Source organism: Dendrobates tinctorius, unplaced genomic scaffold (genome assembly GCF_039654945.1).
Source record: "Dendrobates tinctorius isolate UK_male_01 unplaced genomic scaffold, ASM3965494v1 ptg000016l, whole genome shotgun sequence".
NCBI lineage: Eukaryota > Metazoa > Chordata > Amphibia > Anura > Dendrobatidae > Dendrobates > Dendrobates tinctorius.
Window position 1 is genome coordinate 52,396,294 of NW_027361684.1, and position 23,462 is coordinate 52,419,755.

Consider the following 23,462-nt stretch of genomic DNA (forward strand, 5'->3'; position numbering starts at 1 on the left):
AGTTTTGTCTCTACTTATTCAGTTGTACTGAGATTTTTAACCAAAATTTAGAAATGTAAATAAGGCAACATGAGTATGATCAAGAAGTGATTTTTGGTGGAGCACAGAGGCATTTCAGCACACAGGTCTTGCTTAAACAATATGGAGGCCTGTGTATCAAAATGTGGCAGGTTTTGCTCCACAAAACAGTAATAACTGATCGTATTCATGAGACTTTGGACAAGGGCAAGAATGAAAGTCTAATTCCTTGTAGACCTGGCACAAAAACTCACATGGTTACACAAGTAGTCAAGTTACAAGATAATGCCAGCTTTTGTTATGGCAATTACCCAACAGAATGTTATAACAATGGCCCACATTAAAACAGACGTTTTGCTCACCAGTCTTAATTAAAGCACCGCTGGAGTAAGATGCACCTAATTTCTCAAGAGGCACATGCCATTACAACTGGCATGTTAGCCCACCAGAAATGTTATTCCAGTCTGGGACTGGAGTACATTTCAGGTGTAATTTATGGCACTAGGATGGGGTAAATTTTTGATGGCTTTCTTCTAACTTTGACAGAGCTGGCTGATACTTGTGAAAAAAATGCTAAAAGCAGCACATTTTTTCACAACTTAGTACAGCAAACATTTTGTGACATTTCAATGTGTTTTCAGCAGAAAACTGGCAAAGACCGCTTGATGAGTTGAGCTTTAAAACGCCTTTAACCAGTAATTCTGCGATATCTTTATATAAACCTGTAATATTTTACTTACTAATGCACACAACAAGTCTACTGCTTCCAAGATTAGTTCCTGATGTCCAATCCTTGTGACCCCCAATTCTTCCAGTTCTTGATGAGTAATACGGAGTAACTGGTCCCCAGCAATTTTCTCCCGCTCAAAGTTTTTGATGTATTGTTGTAGACAGTCATCGAGACCTGATGAAATTGAGGCGGTAAAGTGTATAATTTAACAATACAATTCTAGTGATTTTATTTTATAACAAAATTACCAAAAAAAAGTACAATCAAAAATGTAAAGAGAAAAATCTTAAAAAAAAGGAATCTGTTACCAGATTCATGCTTCCCAAATCATGGACAGCATGAATCAGAGGTTGTCTGCATGATGTCAACAAGGTACACTCAAAATCTTCAGAAATGATCTTACATTTCAGAAAAAATTTAGTTTACAGATCCAGGTGGGGAAAATGGCGAGACTAGTCCCGTGCCACTCTGGCTGGCTTTTCCATGTGCTATTAGGGTATGTGCACACATAGTTTTTTGTCTCTGCGGATTTTGTAGAGAAAACCGCAGGAAATCCGCAGGACAAAGTGCTGCGGTTTTTCTGCGGTTTATCAGCGTTTTTTCTGCGGTTTTGCCCTGCGGTTTTGACCTCATAATGGATGAGGTGTAAAACTGCAGCGTATCTGCAAACAATTGACATGCTGCGTTTTGAAAACCGCAGCAAAACCACGCAGAAAAAAACGCAGCATGTGCACAGCTTTTTTTTATTTCCATAGGAAATAAAGGTACTGTACAACGCAGCAGAATCTGCAGCGTTTCTGCAGAGCCAAAAACGCTACGGAAACGCAGCAGAAACCGCAAAGTGTGCACATACCCTTAGAGGCGATTGGCAAGTCTTTTACATAGCAAGAGACCTGTCAATCACCTGCTGCTGCGCTGGGAAGAGTCGGCCAAGAGTAGATCACGTATAACACAGCCAAGCGCTATCCAGTGTTTTATCAGATAGCACTCGAACCAATGTTATTCCATGCGACAGCTCAGAATGGCAACTATATTCTCATGCTGATTCAGCTCCGATATTCAGATAACGTGCACCCATGAGCGTTTGTGAAACATCGGACTGCTCTCAAATGCTCTCCGATGTATGCTCACAGAGACTATAGACAAGGTAGAGAAGTTACGATCTCCATCTTCTCCACACCTGTGCTCCAATTCTGTCATGCGAGGGAATTGGATCATTCTCAGAGGACACTCGGCTAAACCTCTGCCAGAGTTTGAGCCGAGTGTCATTAGCATAATTAGCCCAATTCTCTCGCATGAGAGTATGCGCCAGTGTGAGCGTACCCTCAAAGTGTACTTTTACTGAAATTCTGTGAGCATTTCCGTATATACTCGTGTATGAGCTCAGCATTTCAGCACATTTTTTTGTGCTGAAAATGCACCCCTCAGCTTACACATGAGTCAACTGTCCCAGAAAGACGGCGGGGGATCGGCAGAGCAGCGGGTCACAGAGGTAGGAGCCGGAGGCTGCGGCTAAAGCCTGTGCCGCTACTAAAGAGAAATTAATATTCATTTCTCTGTAATAGTGGACATTGACAGCCACAGCCGCCGGCTTCCAGCACATATCCTACTTACCTTCCCTGTGTGCCCTCGCTGCATGTCATTCGTACTGGCGCCAGCAGATCTTCCGGCTGAGCGATCATGTGGGCAGCTCATTAATGTACTGATATTCAAGCCTCTTCACTCCCATAAGCGTGGAGTGAATATTCATTTCCTTAATGAGCAGGGCCATGTGATTGCTCGGCCAGAAGAGCTGCTAGCGCCGGAACGAGATGCAGCGAGGGTGCGCAGGCAAGGTAAGTAGGATTTTTTTTTTTATAGGAACCATGCATACAAGGGTAGGGGTTAAGGAGCCATGCATACAAGGATAGGGGATAAGGAGTCATGCATACAAGGATGGGATGGGGGAGACATGCATACAAGGACAGTGACGGGGAGCCATGCATACAAGGACAGGGACTGGGTGCCATGCATACAAGGACAGGGACCAGGGAGCCATGCATACAAGAACGGAGACCGGGGGGCTATGCATACCAAGATAGGGATGAGGGGACAATGCATACCCGGGCTTATACTCGAGTCAATAAGATTACCCAGTTTTTCATTACAAAATTAGGTTCCTTGGCTTATACTCGAGTATATACGGTACATGTTCATTTTGTTTCTGTCTTAGGTTTACTCTGTTTAATGGCAAATATGAACATGCTACTGTTTTGCATGCATACCAACTTATACTCCAGATCATTTTTAATGTTCAAATTTCCCACCGCTAGCCATCTGTAATGCAAGGAACAGAAATGACAACCACCGCATGCCGGCAGGTGTCTGACGTCACTTACAGCGAGGGAAGCCGGGAGAAGGTCCCCTTGCATCACAGTGGCCCGCCAGCAGGAACAAGGGGAGAAGAGGGCCCGGAGAGCTCCAAGAGGCCTCCCACCCGTGAACCCCCAGACCTTACCCAAAGGCTTGGACTGGGGGAAAGGACGTCCTGAACCCCAAGGAGACAGGAGCAGTGTCATGGAGAGAGAGGAGAACCCGTCCGAACTCCTGCTGCCCGGCTAAGGTAAATGCCTCGTGTCTGCCACCAGCACAGAGCACCGGTGATGACCTCTTCATCCCTATAAGGACAGGAAAAACACTGAGGAATGGAGGTAGGCTATTTAACCTCTTTCGTGTTTCCTATCCCTATTAGGATAAGATGACAGCCTTCTGTGTGCTGTCGTGGGGGGGTTATTAGAGAAAAAAATCTTTTATTTTAAACCTTTAAAACATGGACACGAGTACTCACCGTAAAATCCTTTTCTCCAAGACGCTCATTGAGGGACAACACCCTCGCCCCGATTATGGGCGGAAAACAGTTTAGTGCAAAAGCAGTCGGAGAATAACGAAAACACAGCCTTGATGCAGATAATATGTCTGGAAAAGATCCACCCTGACATCAACAAAAAAATGCACATTAATTAAATAAAGCAGAGCCAACTTGGCTAACAGGGTGGGTGCTGTGTCCCCCAATGAGCGTCTCAGAGAAAAGGATTTTACGGTGAGTACTCACAAAAATCCATGTTTCTCCTTCGTCTTATTGGGGGACACAGGACTGTGGGACGTCCTAAAGCAGTCCCTGGGGGGGAAGTTGACTCACAAATCCAAGCTACATGCACCTCCTGTCTAAAGGTGCGCCACCGCTGCTTGGAGAATCCTTCTACCTAGGCTCACATCCGACGAAGCCTGAGTATGGACATTGTAATGTTTAGTAAACGTGTGCAGGCTGGACCAGGTCACTGCCTTGCACACTTGATCCGTCGAAGCCTGGTGCCGAAGTGCCCAAGAGGCGCCCACTGCCCGAGTAGAGAGTGTGCTCTGATCCCTGCTGGAACCGGCGCACCCCTGATGCGGTAGGCCTCCTGAATAATTAGACGGATCCATCTGGCTATGGTCGATTTTGAGGCTGCGAGTCCCTTCCTGCGCCCTTCAGGGGGCACGAACAGCGTGTCCGTCTGACGAAAGTGTGCCGTCCGCGCCACGTACCTTCTGAGTGCTCTCACCAGCTCTAACATGTGAAGAGCTTTTTCCACGTGATGTATTGGCACTGGACAAAACGAGGGCAAGACAATATCCTCATTGACATGGAATGAGGATACGACCTTCGGCAGAAAGGGGGGAGCTGGTCTGAGCACCACCATATCCTTGTGGAAGGTGAGAATCGGTGCTCGGCAGGACAAGGCCGCCAACTCAGAGACTCGCCTAATGGAAGTTATGGCTACCAAGAGTACTACTTTCCGGGAAAGGCACGACAAAGGAACATCTTGAAGTGGTTCGAAAGGAGCTTCCTGCAGAACACTCAGGACCAGATTAAGGTCCCAGGTGTCCAGAGACACCCTATAGGGCAGTACCAAGTGGGAGACTCCCTGGATGAAAGCCCTCACCTGCATATTGGTAGCGATTCTTTGCTGGAACAGGATGGATAATGCCGATATCTGTCTCCTAAGGGAGCTCAGGGCCAAACCAGAGTCTAGGCCTGACTGGAGAAAGGCCAAGATGTTGGGAATTGAAAATGTCAGTGGAGAAAAACCACGGTCTCGACACCAAGCGAAGAAGACTTTCCAGGTATGATGGTAAATTCTCGCCGAGGTAGCCTTCCGGGCGCTTATCATTGTAGCGACCACCTCGCGCCCAAACCCCGCCTGGGTCAGAATCCAAGATTCAATGGCCATGCCGTCAAACACAGGGCCCCTGAGTTCGGGTGGAAGATCGGGCCCTGGGACAATAAATCTGGGTGCTCTGGCAGTCGCCATGGGATGTCGGCGTGTAGCTGCACTAGATCTGCGAACCGCGCTCGACGGGGCCAGTCAGGGGCCAGCAGAATCGCTGGAACCCCTTCTGTTTTGATCTTCTTGATGACCCTTGGGAGTAGTGGCAGCGGGGGAAACAAATATGGAAGGTGAAACTGGTTCCATGGCAGAACCAACGCATCCACGGCGATCGCTCACGGGTCCCGAGATCGGGCGACGATCACGGGCACCTTGGTGTTCACTCTGGAGGCCATCAAATCCACATCCGGTGTTCCCCACCGTTGGCAAATCTGCTGGAAGACCTCGGGGTGCAGAGACCATTCCCCCGACGCGACACCCTGCCGGCTGAGGAAGTCCGCCGCCCAATTTTCCACGCCCGGGATATGGACTGCCGATATTACCGAATGGTTCCTCTCGGCCCAGGGAAGCACGTGTCCCACCTCATGCATGTTTGCTCTGCTGCGCATGCCTCCTTGACGATTTACGTAAGCCACCGCCGTGGCGTTGTCCGATTAAATCCGGACGGGACGTCCTGCTAGAAGGTGCTGAAAATGTTGCAGTGGCAGCCGGACCGCTCGTATTTCCAGCAAGTTGATCGAGAGGCGTGCCTCCTGCGGGGACCATCGTCCCTGGGTGGTGGCGAAAAACTGCTCCCCAGCCGAGGAGGCTGGCGTCGGTTGTGACCACTAGCCAGTGATCTGGAGGAAAGGGTTTCCCCTGCAGAAGGGAGGACATGCTCGTCCACCACTCCAGTGACTGTCTGACCTGCGAGGATATCCGGCACTGATGATCGAGCGTGAATGGGTTCTTGTCCCAGGCTGACAAGAGGGCGTGCTGTAGGGGGCGAAGATGAAATTGGGCAAACGGAATCGCTTCTATTGCTGCCACCATCTTCCCTAGCACTCTCATCCCAAACCGAATGGTGTGCGGGACTGGCTGTAGAAGCTTCTGGACTCCTTGCCGGAGCGCTAGAGTTTTGTCCTGAGGGAGAATTATCAACCCTCGGGAGGTGTCGAAAATCATCCCTAAAAAAGAAATCCTCTGGGCTGGGACAAGGGATGATTTTTTCCTGTTGACCAACCACCCTAAGCGGGAGAGGGTATCCAGCGTGATGCTGACATTCTCCTCGCATGCCCAAAACGAGGGGCCCTTCACCAAGAGGTCGTCTAAGTATGGTAAGACGACTATGCCCCGAGAGTGTAAGAAGGCCATCATGATTGCCATCACCTTTGTGAACACTCTGGGAGCGGTGGCTAGTCTGAAGGGCAGTGCTGCAAACTGGAAATGTCGGTCATTGATGGCGAACCGCAGAAACTTTTGATGCGGAGGAAAAATGGGGATGTGCAGGTAGGAATCCTGGATATCGATCGAGGCCAAGTATTCCCCTTGGCCCATGGCCGATATAACTGAACGGAGAGATTCTATTCGGAAATGTTTGATCCTGATGAACTTGTTCAGGAGCTTCAGGTCCAAAACCGGTCTGACTGTCCCGTCCTTTTTGGGGACCGCGAACAGATCGGAATAAAAACCCTGCCCCTTCTCGTGCTCTGGCACGGGAACAATGACTCCGTTGTGCTGGAATGAGTTGATGGCCCCTAGCAATGCCCTTGCCCGGGGCTCCACTTTGGGAAATCGGGAAAGAAAAAATCGTTTTGGATGAAACTTGAAAACCTCTATCTTGTATCCTGCGGACACCAGTTCCGCCACCCATGATTCGCATGCTATCGTGACCCAGACCTGGCGAAAGCAGAGCAGGCGGCCGCCTACTCTGCTGATGTCGCCTAAAAAGTGCTCCGAGTCATTTTATATAAGGCAAATATATGAAGGGAGAAATTGTATCTTTTATATATGAGGACCGCTGTGGTTTTACTAATAACCTATATAGGTATATATATCTCCAATAATATGAGCACACAATTCTTTTGTATTTTATTATTTATATGTACCACTATTGTTCAATAAAGGTATTATAATTACATTTTATGATTTTATTATTTATTTTAACATATTAATTCTATCCTGACCATAATTTCGAGGTTTTTTCTTTGGTTCGGTATTCAGCCTCTGCTGAACGCATGAAGAGAAGGGCTCCGGCCCTCTGGATGCCGCAGGGCTCTCCCTGGCCATCTCTGGCCTTCTCCGATCAGGTACAGGGGGAAAGGGGGGTAAATCCGGGACGGTGCAGGCGCCCTAGCTCCGTCCTCCTTCCAAGGCTGAGGAGAGGGACCATCTGCCGCCTTGCAGCACCGCCGTCTAGCGTTGGTGGAGCAGTGGGGGCAGCACGGACTAGTTGTGTGCCTCTGTACAAGCCCATGGTTTCCATACCTAGGGGTGGACAGGGCTAAGTCCGGCATCATGTCCCACGTCGCGTGAGAGGATACGTGGAGGGACACTCGCACGTGCTCGCCCGTTGATGGTTTGGGGAAATCGGACCCTTTCAATAGTATCCGTTGCCCCTGTCTAATCTTCATAGTAAAAGAAAAAGAGAAAAAAAAAAAGTCTGGGGAAAATGGCCCAGATATGTCCCACGGTGCGGGAAAGGATATGTGGAGACGATACTCAACACGTGCTCGCACGTTGTTGGTTTGGGGAGATCGGACCCTTTCAATAGGGTCCGTCGCCCCTGTCTTATCTTCATGGGAAAAAAAAAGAAGAGGAAAAAAAAAAAGTCTGGAGCAACCCAGACATGTGTGCCTCTAAAGACACTAAGCATAAAACTGGTTTCCGCCCGTAATCGGGGCGAGGGTGTTTGCGGCGGAGGAGGAGCTAATCTTGTGTTGTTTACTTAGTGTCAGCCTCCAGATGGCGGTAGCACACACCCACAGTACCTGTGTCCCCCAATGAGACAAAGGAGAAATATTATATTTGAGGCTATGTACCTGACTATCCAGAAGTAGACAGTCTCCATTGATGTTGGATTAAAATGATCTTTCAGTACAAAATAAAAATGAATGAAAGTTACGAAGTCTTCAAGAAGTTTACACTTATTGTGATTTTCTTGTAATCATTGTTACATACTGATTGTTCAGGATGACGCAGATTTCTTGACATTTACCAATACACTAGGCGATATTAGAAATGGTTTAAAAACCTTGGTACTGGTGAGTCAGCCAAATCTCACAACAAAAGATTTTACTCCTACAACGTATGCCGTATAAATCAACCCAGAACAACTTAAGAAGGTTTACCTACAATACGGTATATGCTCTGTACATTTAAAGAATTTTCAAGTAAACATTTCAAATTGAAGTAGGTTTACAATTAAATAGAATGTAGCCTAGTGAAGCCTGGTGTGCACAGATGCCAGCACTTGTTAATTAAAGAATCCCTCACATAAAAAATTGTATTTGTTATACCTATGTTTATATAGTGTGGTATGCGTGTGATAACTCCTTCCCAGAATTTGCAGTATACTGTATATATACACACACGTCATAGTCGGGATGTACTTCCCTGTCGATGCAGTATATATGCGCCATTGCGATTTACGGCACACTGGAGGCTGTGCGCGGGTTATCGCCACCGGGTGTCAGCTGAATAGCCGGCACTTAGTTCCGCTCCCAGCAATTTAACCAGCTAAATGCTGCAATTGATATCGATCGCAGCTTTTAGTAGGCATTCAGAGGGAGGGAGCGCCCCCTGTTCTCCAATGGTTGCCCCCAGATGTTATCACGAGGGTCCGATCGTTGCCATGGTGACCCGATGTCCTCATAACAACATCCAGGTCACTAGAGGTACCAAACTTGCTAGTACACATATTTGGTTTTGTTGCGTCCAGAACTACCCGACCTATAAAATTGTCCCACTAGTTAACCCCTTTAGTGAGCAATCGTAAACAAAATAAATAAACTAGGCAAAAAAGCTATACACTTTTTGCTCGGCGGTATGATAAAGTAAAAAAACGTGATCAAAAAGACGAATATAAATAAATATGGTGTCTCTGAAAATGTAATATTGCACTAAAAACAACAAGCTCCATTAGAGGAAAAATTTTAAAAAAGTAATAGTTCTCAGAATGAAGCAATGCAAAAATAATTTCATTTTTTTTTAATAAAAAAGTTTTTAATTGTGTAAAAGCGCCAAAACACAAAAAAATATAAATATGGTATTGCTGTAATCGTACTGACCCAAAGAATAAAGCTGCCTTATCAATTTTACTACAAGCAGAACATTAAAAAAAACAGATAGCAATTCCTTAATTGATGTTTTTTTTCTTTCTGCCTCCCAAAAATCGTAATAGAAAGTGATCAAAAAATTTCATGTGACGGAAAATGGTACCAATAAAAATGTCAACTCGTCCAGTAAAAACAAGCCCTCACATGACTATTTGCTGAAATATGGAAAAATTATAGCTCTTAAAATATGCAAATGCAAAAATTATTTTTTGCAAAAAAAAAACGCAACTTTTTTTGTGTCTGCCAGCACCCAAACAGAAAAATATAATACACCGTAGATCTGGTATTGCTGTAATCGCACTGACCCAAAAAATAAAGTCGTCTAATCACTGCACGAGAAGCAGCGCAAAAAATAAATAAAATCAATTCTTCACAAGCTGATGATTTGTTCATTCTGCCTCCAAAAAAATCGCAGTAAGGCTCGGATCACATTATCCAGCGCTCTACGCTGAGCGCTCACACAGGGGTTTCCGTGTAAATCTCTGAAATACGTTATTCAGACGGAACCTACAGCAGAAGATTTCCTATAATGAGGCAGATAGAGCCACTGTGGATGCTGTGTTGCCTATGATCCAGTGATGTCGATCTTTTTAGGCGTGCATAAAAGAATGGTCCACCCAAAGTTTTGTGCACTTCTGAAAAAAACAACAACGGAGTCCAGAGTAACTCTGCTGCATTTTTATAGTAAGTGGCTCCATCGGAGGTTTAATCTGAATCACGTCACTCGGAGATTTAGAGGAAAACCCCGATGTTAGTGCTCAGCGTAGAGTGCTAGGACCACCCATGTAAACTCATATGCAGTGTGTTCTGTTGTCATTCCTTCTATCCCTCCATATTTTTTCTAGTACATGAATGGAGTATTATCCCTTTTAATCTACTAATCTATATATTTATACTGGTACACTCTGTGCATTACTCTACTGTGTACTCCACCATTATACCTACAAATGGATTGATTAACTTCTACTAGATTCATTGGCAATTGCCTTTACAGGCAAGATGAAAACACAAACACACAAAACACAGGCAGAAAATAGAGTAAGCAAATGATGGGGCCCAAACTGTCTAGATAGAACAGGACAGGAAAGGATACTGTCTGCAATCACGCAAAAACCCTAAGAAAAAATCCAACACGTCTGATATGCAAAAATACTGAGGCCACACGACCTTTCCCCCACTAAGTCAGAACTCTGGTGTGAACTGGACGCAAAACAAAAGATACTGATATAACAGGGGATTAGAAATACTGAAAAGACTGACATGAGCTTGGCATGGCATATGGAACAGAGTCCAGCACAGGTCCCAGCAGGGAACAAGGCTGGACTCACACCAGCAAGGCAGAAATAAGAGAAAAGCAAAAAAATGGATCAAATGCAAAAAGATTCAAGCAGACAAATAACATCTGAAAGATGCAGGACAAAGCAGGAGGCAAGCAGACTTCCAAAATGCTCAGGAAACAAACCAAATCACCGGCAACCACTGAGGGAAGGTTGCTCACTTAAATCTCTCCAGTCTGCAACACCTGACCTCCAATCATCCTCCTCAGGTGATTAACTTCTGTCAGCCAGACCAGCTCCATTACCAGCAGCAACCACCAGAGGGAGCCCAAACTCAGAAGCCAGGTCATGACAGTTTTATCCAGTATTTTACCATTTAGTACATAATTATTCATTTAATTTCTTTGCCCAAGTGCATGACTGAACCATTTCTTGGGAATACAAAAACAAAAGAAGGAGAAAAGACTAATTTTTAAGTGCGACATAGATGACATCAGTACTGAAGATGATCTGGGTAAACATGCACAATGCTTTCATTCCAAGGGTGGGCAATAAGAGACCCTGCATGACTGTGGTTTACAAACACATGGAGCGGACCCTGTCTTATTTTTTAATCCAACTGGCTTCACATTTAGTTAAATTGAACTTAAAATGTGGTCAATCTGAGAAAACCTCCAATAAGGACTAAATAATAGGTTTAGCATAACATCATGCCGCTAACAGAGCCTGCTCCATTCTACAATGTGATTGAAGTTATCCACAGCCTGCAGGCTAAATGAAGCTCATGAAACATTAACAAAGCTCTTCATTCATATACTTTTACATAGATCATCTGGCCAATGGCAAGAATAAGAAATCCTCAAGTTACTTGGCTTATAAAAATAATTGTTTAATGATAAGTGAGGTATTCTACAATGTCATATTGGAGAGCGTAGCTAGGACAAGAAAACGATATGCAATAAAATACTGACATGACAGGCAATCTGCCACAGTTGAAAAATATACGGACTAGAAAAGGCAATTAAAAGAGAAAAGGTGATAATGTTGACATTAAAAAAAGGACTGGTGAACCGTATAGATACACAAGTCACCAGGTAGTATCTTGGGATCCAGCTGCCCAGAATGTCAACATGGCAGCCTGGGTGAACATTTACAACTTTCTTTAACCCCTTAACGACTGCCGATACGCCTTTTTAAAAGGCGGCAGTTAAGGGTACTTATTCCTCAGCACCGCTAATTTAACGGAGCTGAGAAATAAGTGGAAAGCGACCCCCAGCATTGGAAAATATCTGGGTTCTCAGTGTCGGCTACCGGGGGTAGCTGAGATACTCCAGGAAACATGATTCGGGTCGGTTTTTACCGTCCCCAGTGTCGCAAGTTGCAATAACCATTATTCACCGAAAAAAAAAGTTCTGTTTCCCATTTATTTCTCTCTCCGCTGATATGATCTAACACATCAAAGGAGAGAGAAATGGCATCCTCCGAGCCCCTCGGGTACCTTCGATGTCCCCTGGTCCCTCCAGTTCTGTCCCCCAGCCCACTGCATCTTCTCATGGGAAGAAAATGGCAGGCGCATGTACAGCGCGCCCGCCGAGATCTGCCGGCTGGCACCTGGCAACAATAGATTTTTCCTATTGGTTCAATTTGATCACTATAATAGACCTTATCACAGTGATCAAAATAAATAAAAAAAAATAGTAAATCAAACCCCCCTTTATCACCCCCTTAGTTAGGTAGAAATAATAATAAAAAAGTATTTATTTCCATTTTTTCTATTAGGGTTAGGGTTGGGGCTAGGGTTAGAGCTGCTTTTAGAGTTGAGCTAGGGTTGGGGCTAGGGTTAGGGTGGTGTTGGAGTTAGGTTTGTGATTAGGGTTATGGTTGGGATTACGGGTAGGGTTGAGATTAGGGTTAAAATTGTAAACTAACAGCCAACAGCACACAGATGTATGAGATGCACGCTCCAAGGGTCCCAGGACCTGTCAGGACCAACGGTATACACGAATAAAGACCACAATGGGGTCGAAACATTGTATTCTATGATGGCAGAATAAAGCTTCAAATCTTTTCACCTGAATACGGATGCTGTTCCTCCTTCTTTGCTTCGTGTATAGGGTTAGACTGGTGTCAGAGTTGTTAGGGTTATGTTTAGGGTTGAGATTAGGGTGATAGGTGTGTTGGGGTTAGGGTTGCGGCCAGGGTTGGAGTTGTGTTGGGGTTAGGTTTGTGGTTAGGGTTGGGATTAGGGGTGTATTGGGTTAGGGTTGTGTTAGGGTTGGAGTTAGAATTGGGAGGGTTCCACTGTTTAGGTACATCAGGGGGTCTCCAAACGCGACATGGCACCCACCACAGATTCCAGCCAATTTTGCGTTCAAAAAGTCAAACGGTGCTCCCTCCCTTCTGAGCCCTGATATGTGCACAAACAGTGGCTTTCCCCTACATATGGGGTATTGGCGCATTCAGGAGAAATTGCACAACAAATTTTATGGTCCATTTTCTCCTGATAATCTTGTGAAAATAAAAAAAGTTTGGTTCCAAAGTAAATTCTTTGTGAAAAAAGTAAAATGTTCATTTTTTCCTTCCACATTGATTTAGTTCTCGTGAAGCACCTGAAGGGTTAAAAAACTTCTTGAATGGAGTTTTGAGCACCTTGAGGGGTGCAATTTTTAGAATGGTGTCAATTTTGGGTATTTTCTGTCATATTGACCCTCCAAACTCACTTCAAAAATGAGATGGTCCCTAAAAAAATGTTTTTGTACATTTTGTTGGAGAAATGAGAAATCACTGGTCAAATTTAACCCTTATATCGTCCTAACAAAAAAATTATGTTTCCAAAATTGTGTTGATGTAAAGTTGACATGTGGGAAATTCTTTATTAACTATTTTGTGTGACACCACACAAATTAAAAGTGTGAAAATTGCAAAAATTTTTAAAAATTTTGATAAAATTTCCATTTTGTTCATACACACAAGTTATATCGAAGAAATTTTACCACTAGCATAGTGCGTAAACACAATATTATAGTCTTTAAAGGGTGCACAATTTTATGCACTCACCTGATAGAAGACTAATATGGCTTTAGATTGTGTATCCTCAAAAATCCTTCTGGGATACTTTTAAATAGACAGGGCTTGCAGCTTGCCTCGGGAGGATCCAAGTGAAAGAGCCAGATTCAGGCTCACACAGGATGAGTAAATCAAGAAAAGCACATCCATCCCATGAATGGCAGCGCTTCCCAGGACTCATATACAAAGATGATATTTCATATTTCTTTTATTTGATAGGTTAAAAAAGAGGAGATACAAAGCGTTTCAGAAACAGTATATATCCTTCATCAGGTATCATAAAAAAACAGTACAAATCCTAATAGTATAAAATTCAGTTACACTTATATATAGTAGGAAACCTTTTATCCCCGTCTCAGAAACTTGATTTAGGGGTGTGGACCAAGTTCAGAAACACACCCACTGATTGATCCAACCTTGAAAACATAGATGCAAGAAGAAGAAAAAAAAAAAAAAACCCCAGAGGAAGAAAAACCCAGGAAAAAAAAAAATCCATTTGGATATAATGTTCCCAGACGATATATCCAAAATATCTTTTTCCGGTTTAAAAGAGCATTCCTATTTGCAACACCAGAGGGTATCTGCTCCATCAGAGTTACTTTTATGTTATAAATTTTTGTTAAAGTCATAAGAACTGTGCTTTCAAAATATTGGTATATCTTGAAGCGTGACCCTGTTTTGGGAAAATATCTCCCTGATAAACCAGGGATTACATATAGAAGGGGGAAAACTTTGAAAAATTTGGTGGCCCCCAGTAAATTAAAAAAACAGTTGGATTCAAAAGGAAAAAACATTAAAAAAAAAAAAAAAAAAAGTACGGATCAAAATTTTATGTGGCGTTTCTCAAGGAACCAGAGTTTTTAAATGCACCTGTAAAAAATGTTGTACCTGTGAAATCCTAGATCACGGGGCTAAAACTATCAAATGTAATAGTACTGGTAAGGTCTTTGAGATTTCACAAAGACTCACCTGTAGCAGTGATTTTGTTGTATATGTCATCACATGCAGTTGCGGTTTGCAATATGTGGGACGCACTGTGCAGACATTGTGGTCCCGGATTAATGGTCACAGAAATAGAGCAAAAAAGGCTTTTTAAAACATAGTCTCTCAAGGCATCTGCTAATTAAACATAACAACATTTTTAACATAAAAGTAACTCCGCTGGAGCAGATACCCTCTGGTGTTGCAAATAGGAATGCTCTTATAAACCGGAAAGAAACGTTTTGGATATATCGTCTGGGAACATTATATCCAAATGGATTGAATGATATCATAGAGAGAGTTTGAGCGTTGCCTTTTTTTTCTGGGTTTTTCTTCCTCTGGGTTTTTTTTTTTTTTTTTTTTACTTCTTGCATCTATGTTGTCAAGGTTGGATCAATCAGTGGGTGTGTTCCTGAACTTGGTCCACACCCTAAATCAAGTTTCTGAGACTGGCATAAAAGGTTTGCGACTATACAGTATATATGGGTAACTGAATTTTATACTATTAGGGTAAGTGCACACGTAGTTTATCTGCGGATTAGCCTGCGGTTTTGCCCTGCGGTTTCACACCTCATGATAAGGTGTGAAACCGCACAAAGAATTGACATGCTGCGGATTGTAACTCGCAGCAAAACCGCGCGGAAAAATCCACAGCATGTGCACAGCAGTTTTTTTTTTTTCATAAGAAATAAAGGTACTGTACAACGCAGCAGAATCTGCTGAGGACCCACAGAGCCAAAACCGTTTGGCAGCGTGTGCACATACCCTTAGGATTTGTACAGTGTTTTTATGATACCTGATGAAGGATATATACTGTATCCGAAATGTGTTGTATCTCCTCTTTTTTAACCTATCAAATAAAAGAAATATGAAATATCTTTGGATGTGAGTACTGGGAAGCGCTGCCATTCATGTGCTGGAAGTGATTTTCTTGATGAAGTACAATATGTCACGAAAAAACAATCTCAGAATCAGTGGGATACGTTGAAGCATTGCAGAGCTATAAAGTCATAAAGTGACAGTGGTTAGAATTGTAAGGCCATGTGCACACGATGCAGATTTCCAACGGATCCGCAGCGGATTTTACCGCGCAGAAACGCTGCATATCTGCATTGTGATGTACAGTAGCATGTTAATCAATAGAAAAAAAAAACCCGCTGTGCAGACGCTGCGGATTTTTCCGCGTGGTTTTCTTGTGGTTCAAAATATGCAGCATGTCACTTCTTTTGTGCGGTTTTCCACCTGCTCCATTCTCCAAATCCGCAGGGGAAAACCGCACAAAGACCACAAAAAAACAGGAAGAAATCCGCAGGAAAAATGCAGGTAATTTGACCTGCGGATTTCTTCAATTCTGCGAGGAAAAATCCGCAGGGCAAAAAAGTACGTGTGCACTTAGCCTAAAAATTGCCTAAGGGGTTAATCTACAGTTAGGACCAAAGCAGCAACACTGTGGAAAAATCTTGGTTACAGGTGAACTAGTAGCATATCATCATTGAGGCTTAGTTAACCCAACTACCGTTTCCCTGTAAATAGGGCGCCCCCGAAAGTAAGGCATGCTAGGGGGAGCACTGTGCCTGCTAATATAAGGCATCCCCCCCGAAAATAAGGCATACCTTGTTCTGTGCATGGGGCATGCAGTTGTGTCTCACTCCCGCTGTCCGGTGCCCACTGATGCCCGCCACTGCAGCCGCGCTGTTCGCAGGAGTTAATCACAGCCTCGGACCTGTGTGCTGATCTCCGCCCATGAGCCCTGCGCCAATCACAGTGCACGAACCATGGGCCAGCTGACGTCATCCATAGCCTCTGATTGTTCCTGGGCTGTGATTGGCCCAGGGCCCCTGCGCTCTGAAAGTGAAAGTGTGTGTGTGTGTGTGTGTGTGTGTGTGTGTGTGTGTGTGTACGGTACACACATGGGAGGCTGCAGTGGGATGATGGGAGGCTGCAATACTGTACTGTGGAATGATGGGGGCTGTAATGGAATGATGGGGGTCCTGTATTGGGGACTGTAAAGGGATGATGAGGGCTGCAATGGGATGATGGGAATATTTTGGGCTGCAAAATGATGATGGGGCTGCTACGGTAAAGGAACTGCTGTGGGTGATTGTTACGGTAGCGGTACAGTGTCCAGAAAGTGTGTGGGAGCCATTTTAGAGCCCTTATGTTTTGTGGCCCTGTGTGGGAGTCAGGCAATTACAGTACCATACCGTAGTGTGTTACTTTGATTTGTTGTCTGCTTTACTGCTGGTCTATATGTCTGACTACTAGTTTTACGCTACAGAACGTTCCTTATGTAAGGGTAGAGCTCGCTGGAATGTTTCTCATGAAAATAAGACATGGTGCAACTTTCGTAGTAAAAATTAATATAAGACGGTGTCTTATTTTCGGGGAAACAGGGTATATACAAAAATCAGTTGATTTTCATCCTTAATAAAAAAAAAAAAAAAAAAAAAAAAAAAATTTTTATATATGTATTGTACGTTTGGCCTCTGCTTATATACACCAGCAGTAAATAAAAATACAGCTTCTTATGTTAAGAACTGCCATATATTCATAAAAATCGTGTGCTTTAAAGCACCGCACCAGTATTTTTTTTATTTTACCATTGGAGTGGTGACACTAATCTAAGTTCCCTGCCCCTAATATTATAATTACCAGCAGCTGTCTTCTGTCATCAGCACTGCTTCAGTCAGTCTTTTGAAGTTTGTGACCTGACGGATCATTCCAGTGTTTGCTGGGCGATCTGGAAGTCACGACTAGGGTTGATCAAATAGCTTCGGCTAAGAGCTTATCCGAATAGCTATAGCGCTTACTGTATAGCTGCATTGGGAACCCGGATACCTGGAGCGCTCCCGATGATCAGCTGTTCGGCTCCGCAGCTGCATGTGTAGTGGTTGTGTGACAGTCACAGCACATGCATGGAGAGCCTGTTTGTTGGGCTCTCCATACTCATGTTGTGACAGTGAAACAGCCACTACACATGCAGCTGCGGCGCCGAACAGCTGATCATCGGGAGCGCTCCAGGTATCCAGGTTCCCGATGCAGCTATTCGGTAAGCGCTATAGCTATTTGGATAAGCTCTTAACCGAAGCTATTTGATCAACCCTAGTCACGACTCAATGTACGTCTATGAGAGGCAGAACAAGGCCACAACAAGGCTCCCACAGACTAATATTGACAGCTTGTGACCATTACCCCCGACTTCTGGCCAGACAGAAGTTGGGGTCATACGATAGCGAGATCTTGAGCTAGTGCCGCCAACTCCTGGGGCGGTGCAGTGCATTATTATTTATTTATTTAGAAAGCACCATTGATTCCATGGTGCTGTACATGAGAAGGGGTTACATACAAAATACAGGCATCTCTTACAGTAAACAAACTAACAATGACAGACTGGTCCAGAGGAAAAGATGACCCTGCCCTTGCGGACTTATATTCTACAGGATGGTGGGGAAGGAGACAGTAAGTTGGCGGGTTAAGGTTCTGATGACATTTTGAAAGTCAGACTATTAATCTGCGTACTGGCAAAGAAGCTTACTAGGGAGCAGGCTCGGTCTGGCGGGGTACCGGGGAGACCCCCGGTGGGCCCCAGCTGAGGAGAGAGGGGGGGGAAAAATATAATGCATGCATTTATATTTGTAGCCGTAGGCCCTTAAAAAGTGCAGGGGCTCGCACAGTGCTCCGGACAGTGGCAGGCTGGGTCAGGAAGCCGAGCAGGGGGTCACGTGCACTGGGGGGCTTTTAAAGTGCAAGGTGCTCAGTGTGCTGCCATGGGAGCCAGGATTGTGCGCACTGCTGCTGGCCCTTTAACAGTGCTCAGGTCCTTGCAGTCACTGCTGAAGCTAGCAGTGAAGGTGGTGCTAATGGAAGAGAAGGTGTCCGCTGGCTCCCCTCCTGCACTGCTGGCAGCTAAGCTCTGAGGTCAGCATGATCAGGAGGGGAGGCTCCAGAGGAATACAGTGCGGACTGAAGTGAGTAAGGGAGCTCCCCGATTATGGCTCTATCCTGACTCTCTCTTGTCCTCCACATCAACAAAGTCTGGTTTTCCTGTTTACCCCACACAATTGCCCTCTCTCTGTGCCCCACAGCTGCACTCTCTCTGCCCCCCCATAGCTGCCCTCGCTTCGCCCCCCCCACAGCTGCCCTCTCTCTGCCCCCACAGAGCTGCCCTCTCTCTGCGCCCCCCCCACAGCTGCCCTCTCTCTGCCCCCCCACAGCTGCCCTCTCTCTGCCCTCTAGTTGATGATACCACAATGTCTTCCCTCACTCCTGCGTTGTGATGGTGACAGGAGCTCCCCATGTTCACTGGTCACTGGTGAACTTCAAACGGGCCTGGACATGTGCTGGTGTGAGCAGGGGGAACTTGCATGCCCTGCAGGATTTTAATCCATGACGGTATAGTGTGTTACTAATGGTGATTTTTGAGACTGGTCCCAGCTCTCTTCAGGTCATTGACCAGGTCCTCCCGTGTAGTTCTGGGCTGATTGCTGAAATTTCTCAGAATCATCCTTAGCTCACAAGGCAAAACCTTGCATGGAGCCCCAGACCAAGGAAGATTGACAGTCACTTGCGTTTCTTCCTTTAAAAAAAAAAACTGATATTGTGCAGTGCACATTACAGTTCTTTTGCACACTGTATAGGTTGCTACAAGGCACACGTGAGAGATGCCAACAAATCAACAAGTAATAATACCGTTTATGGTAGCCATAGGGTGGGCCCCTAGAGTCAATTACCCTGGTGGGCCAAAGGTACCCCAGTCCGACCCTGCTAGGGAGAGCAGGTTAAAGAAATAAGAGTGACCCGTCAGTCAAAGACAGGAGCCAGGTAGTGGGCGAGGAATAGGGAGAGAGGCATGTGCAGTGTCCCACCTGATGCACTTTCGATTCATAAGAATAAGTTTTCAACTACGGATTTCTCCCAAACAGCAAAATGAATTTATACAATCAATTTAAAGGTGTATTCAGCATTGTATCACCTATAAATAAATTCCTTTAGTTTGAGGTATAAAAACCTGATGAGAGGTTGCATTTAAGTCCTGCCTGCATAGCATTCAATGTATACATTTACTGATATTACAACATTCTTTTTCTTAAACACTTGAAAATGGTTCTTTATTAGTCTTTGTGTTATACATTTCTCACTAGGCGAATGCCATTATCATCAGTTGGATTTCCATTATTATCCAATAGACAGTGGGTGGAATAACTGGGAAAAGGTAGAATGCAATTTTGTATATGAGAGAGCATCTATGGACTATACAAAACATTCCTTTCACAACCACATCTTAACACACCAGTTCTGCGGCGCTCCAGCCCAATGCAGCAGAAGAAATGGAAAAGGTAAATGATTGTAACACCATGACATACGACCATCATAATGCTCAACCATCCTCAGATGCCAAGTTTTATTTTATAAATCTGTTACACAAAAGATGAACAAAAATACAATATAGTTGTCATTTAGCAGAAAATTTAGCGACAGCAGCAGGTCCAAAAAAAAAAAAAGTACAAAAGTCACAAAAACTCATACAAACGAGTAGGGCTGGTTCCAGGTTTTCATGGAGCCCGGGCTAAAGAGTCTCAGTGTGTCCCTTTAACACAAAACATGATTCCTGATGCTCATATATGGCAGACAAGTATAGGAATAGTACAATGCCAAAGAATTCACTTCTTACATTACATGAGTGATATCTATTGTGAATTCTACAATAGGTCAGAAACCGGACAGTATAGTCCTCCATACAGTATTATGGGCACCACATAGTGCTCCATACAGAACAATGTGCTCAATATAATGCTCAATACAGTATAACGTGCTCCATAAATTACTGGGTCCCATATATTTTTCCATACAGTATATGGTGGGTCCCATATAATGCTCCATACAGAATGGACTCCATATAAAGCTCCATTATATGATGGGTCCCTTATATTGCTCCATATATAATGGGCCATATATTGTATATAATGCTCCACACAGTATGCTGTGCCCCATATATTGCTCTATACAGAATGGGCACCATATAATGCTCTATACAGTATATGATGGGACCCATATATTGCTCCAAACAAAATGGGCTCCATATAATGCTCCAGATAAGAGTATAATTGGCCCCATAAGATGTTCCATATATAATGGACCTCATAAGATGCTCCATATATAATGGGCCCCACATGATGCTCTATATATAATAGTAACATAGTAATTAAGGTTGAAGGAAGACTTTAAGTCCATCTAGCTCAACCCATATCCTATCCTAACTTGCCCTTACATGTTGATCCAGAGGAAGGCAAAAAAAACCCATGTGGCAAACAGTAAGCTTCACATTGGGGAAAAAATTCCTTCCCGACTCCATATACGGCAATCAGACTAGCTCCCTATATGATGCTCCAGTATATGATGGGCCCCATATATGATGTTCCAGTGTATGATGGGTCCCATATATGATGCTCCAGTGTATGATAGGTCCCATATAATGTTCAATGTACCTGATTGTCTTTAGCTGCACATATATTCACCACCATGGGTCTGCTCCAGACGTAGTCGGCTCCATCAATTTCAAAGTACTAATTTCTAATTACTTTGAATTAGACTTGAATTCTAGAATGCAATTGGCCACTCATGACTCCTACAGTATTGTCATCATCATCACCATCTGACCGAGATGTTCCTCTGTTCCCACAGGTATGCATTGCTGAATTTCCACCACTTTCTCATGCTCCTGAATGCCCTATGTGAATTGCATTGTATTTTATATGGAATGCATTGCTGAATTTCCACAACTTTCTCATGCTCCTGAATGCCCTATGTGAACTGCATTGTATTTTATATGGTATGCATTGCTGAATTTCCACCACTTTCTCATGCTCCTGAATGCCCTATGTGAACTGCATTGTATTTTATATGGTATGCATTGCTGAATTTCCACCACTTTCTCATGCTCCTGAATGCCCTATGTTAACTGCATTGTATTTTATATGGTATGCATTGCTGAATTTCCACCACTTTCTCATGCTCCTGAATGCCCTACGTGAACTTCATTGTATTTTATATGGTATGCATTGCTGATTCCCTCACTAATCTCAATAACTCACCCCTCCCACTGTCTGACCACAACCTACTGACATTCTCCTCCCTCTCCTCTCCTACTGCGCAACCCCCACTCCATAAACTCGCTCACCCTCGCAGGAATCTCAAACACCTCAATTTACAATCACTCTCTAAATCCCTTCTCCCTCTTACAGACATAGCTTCCCTTCATGGCACAGATGCTGCTGCCACCTTTTATAACACCACAATAACAGCAGCGCTTGATTCGGCTGCCCCCCTCATGCAGAGCAAAACTCGAACAATCAACAGGCAGCCCTGGCTCACCAGCCTGACCAAAGAACTGAGACGGGTTTCCAGGGCCGCTGAGCGGAGATGGAAGAGAACCCATTCTACTGAGCACATCAACGCATACAAGCAGTCCCTTGCCAGCTTTAAGTCCACACTCTCTGCCGCAAAACAAACTTACTTCACATCTCTCATATCCTCCCTGTCTCACAACCCTAAACAGCTCTTCAGCACTTTCAATTCTCTACTCCGTCCCACAGCACATCCTCTCCCTCCTCTCATTTCTGCCGAAAACTTTGCCTCCTTCTTTAAGCAGAAGATCGACACAATTAGACAAAACTTTGTCCCGCAGCCCTCAATGCCCCTCTTAGCCGCTCAGCCCTGTTCTGCAAAAGCCAGCTTCTCCACCATGACAGAAGATCAGCTCTCCACCCTTCTGTCAAGATCACAACTCACCACTTGTGCCCTCGACCCACTCCCATCTCACCTCAGCTCTAACTTGGCCACAGTCCTCATCCCATCTCTAACACACCTTTTCAACCTTTTACTTACAAATGGCGTCTTTCCCTCATCCTTCAAACATGCCTCAATCACACCCATCCTCAAAAAGCCCTCCCTTGACCAATCCTCGGTGTCTAACTATCGCCCAATATCTCTTCTCCCTTACGCCTCAAAACTACTGGAACAGCATGTATATCTTGAACTGTCCTTCCACCTCTCCTCCTGTTCCCTCTTTGACCGGTTACAATCTGGCTTCCGACTGCATCACTCAACTGAAACTGCCCTAACTAAACTCACTAACGACTTACTAACTGCCAAAAGCAAGCGACACTATTCTGTCCTCCTTCTCCTGGACCTGTCCTCTGCCTTCGACACCGTAGACCATTCCCTCCTGCTACAGACTCTCATCTCTTGGCATCACAGACCTGGCCCTATCCTGGATCTCATCATACCTAACAGATCGAACATTTAGTGTCTCCCTCTCACACACCACCTCCTCACCTCGCCCCCTGTCTGTCGGTGTTCACCAAGGCCCTGTCCTAGAACCCCTACTATTCTCCATCTATACCTTCGGCTTGGGACAGCTCATAGAATCCCACAGTTTGCAGTATCACCTCTATGCCGATGACACGCAGATCTACCTATCTGGACCCGACCTCGCCTCCTTACTGACTAAAATCTCACAATGTCTGTCTGCTATCTCAGCCTCCTTCTCTGCTCGCTTTCTCAAATTGAACATGGACAAAACAAAATTCATCATCTTTCCCCTATCTCACTCTACCCCTCCACCAGACCTATCCATCAATGTCAACGGCTGCTCTCTGTCCCCAGTCCCGCACGCTCGGTGCCTTGGGGTGATCCTCGACTCTGCGCTCTCTTTCAAACCACATATCCAAGCCCTTGCCTCCTCCTGCCTCCTCAAACTCAAAAATATTTCCCGGATCCGCTCATTCCTCAACCATGAAACCACAAAAACACTAGTGCATGCTCTTATCATCTCCCGCCTTGACTACTGCAACCTCCTACTCTCTGGCCTCCCCTCTAGCACTCTGGC

The 23,462-nt window shown here is 44.7% G+C and overlaps 1 protein-coding gene across 6 annotated transcripts in view; it reads right to left on the minus strand.

The window, feature by feature from the left end:
• The window catches only part of CNKSR2 (connector enhancer of kinase suppressor of Ras 2), a 589,838-nt gene that overhangs the window by 423,565 nt on the left and 142,811 nt on the right, over positions 1-23,462 (minus strand). For all 6 annotated transcript variants that reach the window (XM_073565850.1, XM_073565849.1, XM_073565848.1 and 3 more), the window contains exon 2: positions 759-922. In XM_073565850.1, coding sequence (XP_073421951.1) covers positions 759-922 — 164 coding nt within the window. The remainder of the gene's footprint in view (positions 1-758; positions 923-23,462) is intronic.